This window comes from Atta cephalotes (genome assembly GCF_000143395.1).
Source record: "Atta cephalotes unplaced genomic scaffold scaffold00015, whole genome shotgun sequence".
In the NCBI taxonomy this organism is placed as follows: domain Eukaryota; kingdom Metazoa; phylum Arthropoda; class Insecta; order Hymenoptera; family Formicidae; genus Atta; species Atta cephalotes.
In genome coordinates this window covers 121,246-131,648 of record NW_012130079.1, presented here as the reverse complement: position 1 = coordinate 131,648, position 10,403 = coordinate 121,246, and the positions used below count along the sequence as shown (strand labels likewise).

At 30.7% G+C, this 10,403-nt stretch overlaps 2 protein-coding genes across 2 annotated transcripts in view; both read left to right on the top strand.

Annotated features, from left to right (window-relative positions):
* Positions 1-1,653, top strand: part of LOC105617928 (neutral ceramidase) — a 58,201-nt gene extending 56,548 nt beyond the window's left edge. Inside the window, exons 12-14 of the mRNA XM_012199462.1 lie at positions 363-478; positions 654-822; positions 1,466-1,653. Coding sequence (XP_012054852.1) covers positions 363-478; positions 654-822; positions 1,466-1,510 — 330 coding nt within the window. The 3' untranslated portion in view covers positions 1,511-1,653. The remainder of the gene's footprint in view (positions 1-362; positions 479-653; positions 823-1,465) is intronic.
* A 5,665-nt stretch (positions 1,654-7,318) lies between these two features.
* Positions 7,319-10,403, top strand: part of LOC105618127 (neuromedin-U receptor 2-like) — a 30,981-nt gene continuing 27,896 nt past the window's right edge. Inside the window, exon 1 of the mRNA XM_012199668.1 lies at positions 7,319-8,138. Within this exon, the coding sequence (XP_012055058.1) occupies positions 7,319-8,138 (820 nt within the window). The remainder of the gene's footprint in view (positions 8,139-10,403) is intronic.

The window sequence follows — 10,403 nt, the reverse complement described above, 5'->3', positions numbered from 1 at the left end:
GGTGCATCGTAGAAGCACGTAGTAACAATAGAATCACAGTCTGTGTACTACGCGACGGTAGCTTAAGTTTAAACTTCTGTCGTCCCCCCCCCCCAGTTCATATTGATCGCTTGGGAAAACTTCTTTCGCACGAACGCTGCTTACGATATCTGACTGTGGTAAATATGTAAAACACGTCGCTTTGCGATTTTTTTCCAAATAAAGATCGTATTTTAAGGTAGAAGCATTCTCGTTTATCTTCGGGTAGATAGATACATGCTTCGCGTGTTCGATTACAAATGAAGCGCAACAATAATAGATCGAGGAGGAACAAATTTGCACAGCTATACGACGTATAGTGTTATTTATTATTTCTGTTGCAGGTCGCTGGTCATCCTCGTAACAATTTAATGACCGAGAGCACGTTCTTAACCGTGGAACGATTAGGCGATGATGAAGTTTGGATACCAATAGCCACGGATGCCGATTGGGAGACCAAGTACGTGTATCAAATTGCATTATTGCGTACAACCATTTTGATGTATCTACATATCGATATAATTAGACAAATGTTAGAATACGAAATGCCATTCTTTCTTTTAACTTCTAGCTATGGCTCATTTTTTACCTTTCATAGCGTAATAAATCATAATGGAACATATGTGGGTTTTTAGATTTCAATGGAAACGAACTTCTGTGATACTAGGGTCGAGTCAGATGACCATTACGTGGAAAATCCCGCAGGATATTAAACTGGGCGAGTATCGCATCAGACATAATGGTTATTATCGCTATGTCCTTGGCGGCGTATATCCTTACTACGGTGTTACCAATCATTTTCAGGTAAGTTTTGGTGTATCGTCTCGTAAATATATTTGTTTAATGTTATAAGTACAGTGAATGCAAAAATACTATATAGGAAACATTTTTTTATATCAAAACTTTATATAGAAATTTATACTTGTAAAAAATAAATATTAATTTGCAATTTTATTCATGAGTACATTCCCTCTTAATATAAACAAAAGAACTTCATATTCATGATCTTACAAGTTATAAGTTAAATCTTATTTCAACTATATGAATACTTTTTGTGCGTTTAAATATAATTTAATTTTTTAGCTTTGTTTATTTTAAAAATAACATATTTTAATCATTATATGTCTGTTTAGGTAGAATAATTTTAATAAGTGCAAAATTTATTCATTTATTGTTAAAAAATTGGTAATTAAATTGCTTATTTTAAAAAAATAAGGCTTTCTTTAAAAAGATCTTTTGTGTGTACTAATACTTTTGCTCTCACTGTATTAATACTTTTGCTCTCACTGACTTAAAGAACGAAATACAAAGCTTTAATAAATAAATAGTTCTGTATTTTTTATATGTTTAATGAAATATTTCAATCAAATCTTATTATAATACCGATTATTACATAAGTAATCGCGTGCTTATACAAATTTAATTATACTTATCATCATGATTACAGGTGAAAGTTCCTGCACCGAATATACGTCAACGTTATTATGGATGACACTTGATGCCTTTCTTCTTCTATCTTGTATTTCGAACTAGGAAATTATTACGCTTATTTCATAGTTAAATTAAATCTGTCTTATGTTTGTTTTACGTGTAAATAGATATTCTACTAGAGAATAAATGATAGCAAAAGAACGTGGATGAGATGATAGTTTTTATTTGGAAGATGTTGCACACAAGTTTACAATTAATTGTTTACTCCTTTTCTAAATAGGTTTATTTCCTCATAGTTAATAATGTTCAATGATATCTGTTGAGATTTTTTAAATTATAGTTTCAATATCCATTATAACAATTATAAGGTGCAATATATAACATAATATAATAATAAATAATTTGCCTAACTAACAAAGAGGCTCAGACATGCATTTCATGGATTTTGATCAGCCTTTATTCGATTATTTTGAGGCACTAAAAATAATCCCTATAAAGTCGTAGAGCCTATTTGCTATTTTTCGAAAGAATTGCAATTTTAAGTCATGATGATGGCTCGTTTTCGGATCTAGGGAATCGATAGATATGGAAATAGTAGATAATTTTTACGTTTACTAAGTTGAAAATGAGAACTCTAAGTTTGAATATTTGAAAATTGACAATTATGCATAACTTTTTCAATATTTTGTTTTACTTTGAAACGCTATAGCTCGAAACATTATTAAACAAAGCTTAACGAAAATATACATTAAAATATACATTAAAACATACATAAAATTTTCTAAGTTTTAAAGTGATTTTTTTAAAAATAGATGTGATAATAATATCAATTAAACTTTTCGCGGATAAAAATTCATTTTTATAAAATATTTTTAACTTCAATTGTAAAGTTTACAGAAAAAAAGGAATAAAAAAATTTTATTATCTTCTCGAGTCGCGTAAATTATTTATCAAATATTTAAGAATTAAAAGAATTTTTTTAAAGCGTTCCCGAATTCATGTAAGGTGTACATGAAAATATATAAACATCACTTTACAGAAATTATGCGTTTCGCGGATTATCTCCGTGTCCAAATCCACTCTTAAAATGCCAACGATTTGTGAACATTGCAGTTCACTTCATCAGAGCGAAGAGCAATGTAATATTGTATCTCAGAACGTTTTTTCAGACTGCCCTAGAAGCGCTCTGAAGCTGTCCTCCCTTAAGATTGTCTTAAATTATATCTTAAATTGTCTTAAATAAATCCTGAAGACGTCCTCAGGACGTTTCGTGGATACATGACTGTTCTCAAAATGTTCTCAAAATGTTTTCAGAAAATCCTAAGACATATTCAGGATGATTCTAAAGATGTCTTGTGCTATCTAAGTAATGAAAGAGGCTGATAAAAAAATATGCTAAATATGATAAATAAATATTTCGCTTGTGAAAAAAATATTGGATGAAATGTTGCATTAAATACTGAATTTACATACAATCATTTGTAATTATGTTGTATCATTCTATAATAAGCATAAAATTATATTACTATTATAATTCTACATATTAATATAGAAAAATTTCATATCGGCAGATATTGCATAATTTTGAGACATATTATATTCGTATATCAGCGCATACTTCATATCTCCTTTATCATACACAATATCCCGTAACTGATATCGCGGATCGTGAATGCTTTCCTAAAATACTTACAAAGTACAGGCGGAAAAATAAAGTTTTCTTTTTTTTAATTAACAGTACTTCTAATTCAAAAAGAAGAAATGCTTATTTAATTGTGACATTTCGATTCCTGAATGGAGATTCTACAATTAAATTCAGTTTGCATTAATTGGATACTGCATACCGGTGGTTTATTATCTTTAATTATAATTACGTTATAATATCAAGTATTACATGTAATCTCAATTAAGAAAGTATGGTTTGTCAAACGGTATTATAGTTTATCGAATAATGTCATATTATTAATCCATTAATCATGACACATACTTACTAATATAATTAATGCAATTTTAATTTTAGAGTATTGTATTCGAGAATTTTAATAATATATTATTTACAACAACTGTGTATATCATTTATTATTATTAACTGCTACTTTACGTGTAATATCGTGCAGATCATACAATAATAACAATTTTTATGCCAATTCCCACTATATAATAGAAAAAGCAAAGCATTTTGCGTTATCATATCATTGAAATATAATAATGACATTTTCTTGCATTCTCAAGTATCGTAAACTCGCATACAAACGTTGAAGGTGTAAAATACGATATCGTCGAGATAAGTTCGTATTACGAAGTAAAGCTTGAAACAATTGAAAAGTATAGGCAATAGGAAATAACAGATTTCTACCTATCAAAAATCGTGTATATCATAATACACGGTTTTGGATAGGTTGAAATCTATTGTTTCCTGTTTCTATTACTTATGCTTTTTATTTGTATCTCATGCTTAATGCGATCTGTAAATATATTTTTTATGTTCTCTACATTCTATTTCAAACATAATATGTCGATTTGAATGTAAATGAAAATTATCGCAATATTTTTAATACAATATTTTTTATACAGAAGTATAATCTCCAAGTAACATATATTGTTGTGTGTGTGTGTGTGTGTGTGTGTGTGTGTGTGTGTGTGTGTGTGTGTGTGCGTGCGCGTGTGTGTGCGTGCGCTTATATATGTATATTTCTTAAGAAATTATAAAACGTCAGTTTTAAAAAAATAATGATTATAATTCAAATGTATCGTATTCACGCGTTCGTGATTTCGAAAATGTTTTGTTTACAACTCTAATTTAAGCTTTAAATTAATGAGTTGTTTGTAAAAGTCAATTTTTTTTTCTCTCTTTACTTGATTCTATTTATGAAGATTAGTGTCTCGATGTTTAACATTATCTATTAATAACGTAATTAATACTTAATAAAGTCCTAATAATAAATGGTTCTTACGTTGTTCTTAGGATGAGATACAACAAAGGACGGGAATGGTTGACTGCGTGTAATGTTACTAAAGATATTAATTAAGCAAGATAATTAAACTAGATGCAGGTCAGCTTCACAGTACGGTCCAAATGATCAATTAACGTAAAGGCTTAAGAATTGTTAATCAATACAATGCACACTATGCACTTTTTATTTAGGTACTCGCAACTTAATTTGTACTTAACAGGTCATGAGCTCAAGAGCATTATTACGATAGACTTTGACAAAAGTAACAGTTTTGATACGTTTTCATGAATTCTTTTTTTGCAGAAAAGAATTGACGTACAAATTGCACGATATCGTTCGTAAAATATCAATTAATAATAAATAGTGTATAGCAATAAATAATAAATTATCAAAATTATCAAGTATATAGTTTCTTAAAAGTTGTACAGCATGATTAAAATTGAAGTAAATAGCCGACACTTTAGGTAGGCTATATTCATGGATCCGTATGACACTCATTTTATCATTTTATTCTTATTGCTTATCGAATAATAAAGATAACATAAGGAGGAAGCATTCGGGTAGGAATCTAAACGTGCCCTTAGGAACCGTTTGTAAATGGAGAGAAGAAGGTTAGATTAGGTGGATGAATTGACAGTTTTCAGGAACACAGGGTAAAAATAAAGACAAAGGAAGTACAGTAAAGCACGGTAAATTGAGAGAGACCAGAATTTTAAGGGGGGGAAGGGAAGGACTAGTATTTCAAGTGTTAATTGGCAAAGGTGATTATGTTGCATTACGGGCCTTAATGATGTCTATGACAGTCTCTGCAATCTTAAGGTTGCCGCAAATTGCGAAAGTAGAGACGAACGCCGACGCACTTTATCTTGTTTTGATAACGCTAGCATCCTGGAATACAAACTATTACAGAGCTATAACACTTATCAGAACAAATGCGAAGTATAATAATCCGTTTTAATGCGTAGTAATGCTCTTGAATAATCTGATTATTTCTCGCAAATTAATTTAACAGATAAATATAAATTACACGATAAATGTGTGCCTCACTACATAAGCGGTTTTGAATTTATGTTATTGACAAAGCCCTTGAGAATATTAAAGTAGTTCTATATACAATACTTCCATATACAATTAATAATTTTATTTTTCTCACAGATAGCAATTTTATTATTACTTATTTTCTGCGCTGTTCGATTCGAAGCAAGTTTATGTAGTTTCGACTTATGTAATGAAGCGCAAGATACATGTATGGAAATGCGCACGATTGTAGAACGGCTTCATCAATGCTTCATAATTGCTATTAGATAATTACTTGTTGTATTTATAGAGGAGTTTATAAAAATATCACAATTTTGATTATATAAGATACTATCTTCAGATTATTTTGTTCTTTATATTTTTATATACAGCAACTTTTTTCATTATTTATTTTATATTTAAAGGAGTATGTTGAAATAGAAGAAAAATGTCAAAAGGATTTGCGAGAGAGTGAGAGAATGACCTGAACCAATGAATAAATATATAAAAATAACTTAGTCTGTGTCAGGAATGGATAAAATCGTAAATTTGTTAGCATTTCGGCAAATAAATGTCCACCATAAAGATTGAATGTGCTTATTTTGTATGCGTGCGTGAAGGACGGATATACAACTCAAGAACTCTAAGAAAAAATAACAAGGATGTCCTTATTATTATCTTTTATGATCCAAAGTAAAACGATATAGAAGCAGAAGGGGAAAATTCCGGTAGATATGAAGCATCGAGAAACATTGGCGCGCCAGCGCTGAAGCAGCCGGATGAAATGGACAGCCGGCGTTCTTCGGCGCGTCGACACCGTCGGCAGTCGTGATTCGATCGGCGTCTGTAGTGGTGGTACTTTGCGTGAACAAACGTCCAGAAGCAAACAAATCACGAGCAAAATCGCGCAATCAGTCTTGAGTGGGAAAAAGAATCGTCACGTGCTCTCTACCTATCACATATATGAGGAAGTTAAATAAACAACAATTTATCGACACGAAAATATAAAAAAATAGTTATTTCGAATTGGTGTTTGATAAAAAGCGACATCGTAACACATTTGTTTTCATTTGTCTTCAGTTCACTTCGTGAAACATTTCATGAGTTTCGTGATCTCAAGCTCGTACATGCTTCAGTAATAAAATAAATGATAATAAGTTATCGCCCTATTTGAAACGAATTTCTATAGTAAATGTGGGAAGATCTTGAATATATATCTTGAGTACAGATACAAGTCCTATACGTAATTTCGACAACTTTTGGAAATTAATCTGCAAAATTAAATAATAGGTCGCAAGTTTCTTTCGTTCTTATCTTTTATAGGAGGCTAATTTATTTGCAACATTTATTTGCATGACAAAAACTTAAATAGAAGAAGAAGATGATGAACTTAACAATGCATGCAAAAATTTATTATATAAAACCAATTGAAAAACTGAAAGTACGTCTGAATTTCACTTCGAATTATTAGAAAAGAATTAATTATTGCAAGTGATCCAGAATGTCAAGGAGCAAAACAAATTTATACAGTAGATATAAGAGTATCTATAATTTCAATATACAAAAATAGGATCTATATCATAATTTCATTTGATAACTCTTTTGAGATTGAATTTCAAAATTAAGTGAATTAGACATCAAGTTTTTTTCGTTCCTATCTTTTCCATATGAGAGATTAATTTATTTATGATAAAATGAAACGAAAAAATATTGAAACAAAAGAAAAAGAATGTAATGATGCACACAGCAGACCAAAACTTTATTATATGAAGCTAATCGACAAGAATTAACAAAAAGAAAAAAATGTCCTGATTTTGCTATGAATTATTAAAAAATTAAAAAATTATTAATGTAAGGAGTAAAGGACTTTCCAAGCACGCACGCATCAAATGATTGGGATGGCCCGCATCCTATCAAACAGCACTTACTTAAAAATCAGCTACGGTGATCTGGCGTCGTCATCGGAGCATTATTTCAATGATACGTACGTAGACGTCTTAGGATCGACGAGCATGTCGTCCGGCTCATATCGGGATTCTCTGTACGTGGTAATACCAGTGACTATAATCTACGCGGCAATCTTCCTTACGGGCATCATCGGCAACGTCAGCACGTGCATCGTGATTGCGCGCAATAAGTCTATGCACACCGCCACGAACTATTATCTCTTTAGCTTGGCCGTATCAGACCTGTTGCTATTAGTGTCGGGTCTACCAGCGGAGATGTACCTGGTCTGGTGCAAGTATCCCTATATCTTCGGTGAGGGTTTCTGCGTACTGCGTGGCCTCGCATCGGAGACATCCACAAATGCATCAGTACTCACTATTGCTTCCTTTACCGTCGAAAGATATGTGGCAATCTGTCATCCATTCCTCTCGCAGACCTTATCGAATCTCTCCCGTGCGATTAAACTGATCCTGATAATATGGCTAGTAGCGTTATTGTTCGCACTACCACAAGCCTTGCAGTTTGGTGTAGTCCGACATAACGAGCATCCGGACATGGTGATGTGCACAGTCAAGAGAATCATCGTCAGCCACTCGTTCGAGCTCTCCACGTTCCTGTTCTTCGTGATACCGATGTGTCTGATTACGTTTCTCTACGTGCTGATCGGCCTCAAGCTCAGAAAGTCGAACATGACTGTCCCAGGTAGAACTGAGTCGAGAAACTGCAGACATTATCCTGGACGATCATCTAGGAGAGTGTTAAAGATGCTAGGTGAATTTTTGCATATTTCCTTCGTTCTAGTCGGCATTAATTAAAAGTAGCATAATATCAATATCATAATCTTGTATTCAACAATATAACTTTATATATATATATGTCCTCATGTATTACCAATTACATTTACATTGTTGAATCATTAATCTCGAAATCTTGATATTGACTGCACCAATTTTATTCGGATAACATTATATAAAAAAAATTAGACATTATGTCAAAAAATGTTAGATTTTTTATTATAGTTTTAATTTCTGAATAATTTTTTAATTAAAAATTCGTTGACATAAGAATTCCGGATAAAGCTAATAGTAGCAAACATTGTCAATAACGTTGTCAATATCATGAACATGTATGTAGTGACGTTCACGCGTCATGTGATATGTTTTATATATTTCTACTTAATGCTTTTTGTCTCTCGTGTTACAACACTACTGTGTTACAGTCGCACTTGACAGTGCGAGTACATATGAGAGTTATATTTTTATTTGCAAATATAAATGAATATAACAGTAAAGATGAAGCTTAGTGCAAAATAGTAGGTACTTAAAAATAGTTAATATTTTATATATATGTATAATGAGAATACAACATCAGTTGCTTCATGAATTATTTCGTTTTTACATGCAAATACATTAAACGAATTGAGTAAACCGTAATTATCATACCATATTGCAATCGCAATATTATCCGATTATTATAATAATCGCGATTTGTCTAATACAAATGCTTGTTAATTTTCATAATAAATATAAAATATCAATACATTGTGATAATAAAACATCAGTTATTAAAATAATCGTTAAAAAATTAAAAAATAAAAACAACTTCTGTATGTAAAAAGATAGGATTATTTCCAGTATTGTATCTAACAGTAAACACACAATAAAAATTTTATATTTGAAAAAGAAAAAATTCCATAAATTTAATTAATTCTTCGTTATTACAACGGATCATCAAAATGATTTAATAATCCCGTAATCTGGATTTCTGTATGACTACGACATAAATTGTAATTGAGCGTCATGCGATATCAATCAGAAGTTTGAAGTCTCTTCTCTTGATTGAGACAATTAAACTATTAAAAAACACTGTATTAGAAACACTATATTTGAAGAAAAAAACAATAAAACTTCTTCATATTCGAAAAAAAATTTTTTTTTTAAATACATATTAGTACATATTTTCACCTAAAAGTACTACATTTTAGAAGTACTATCCTAAAATTTTATTTAAAAAATTAATTAAAAAATTAAAAATAAAGAAATTACATCTTTTTATTGTATGTTAAAATTTATTTTTTTTACATGTACATGTTCAAAAATTTTTTAAACATATTGTTATTTGACTCATAATGTTATTATTAGGAAAATGTCCGGTATTATCCGGCACTTTTTTACTATCCGGATAGCCGGATATCACAAGTATCCGGAAATATATCTGGTTGAAATTTAATCATTAAATTTGATCATTAAATTGTTGATTTTTTTCTTATACAAATGTTCTAGAAATAAACATGCATATTAATTCATGATGCTATAATAGTTGTTTTCCATTTACATCGATTCTCAGATAATTCTCACTTGTGACGTCATAACTAGTTGAATGCGCGTTCCTTTTGCATTCTGACGAGTGAGATTCAACTGAGTTTTTACCTATAATCTACAAGATTGAGACCGTGTGCTTTAGTGAGTCTCGTAAATTCATTTCAAAGTGAGGTTATAAATTTGTGTTTACCTATATATATGACAACTATTTTTACCAAAGTAAGCAAGTAGTGACATCATTAATCTGAATATAAAATACTCAGCTGAGTATAAAATATTTCAGACTCAGTTTCACTTGTAAATGGAAAGCAACTAATATCTTATACATTGTTACAAAATTACAATCTTTTTTTCTATAGGATTTTTTTTAGAAGACACTTTCTCAGAATATGTCGGAAAATGTCGGATATCCGACTCGAAGAAATTCGCGAATACCGAATATCCGATTATTCTATCCGGAATATCCGGTATTCGGTAATTTTACGATCCGATACATCCCTAGTTATTATCAATAAAACACACATTGAATGTTCAAAATATATTCCATATTTTTTTGTTCATATTAGACGGAGTTTTAGAATGGCAGCATCAATTGGCCAATTTGATTCAAAGTGATATTCAGTGAAACTTTACAAAATATGACAACGAAGGGTTACCACATCAATTAAATAAGCTCTATGTGTACAAAGTATGTGTGTGCGTGCGCGCGCATATA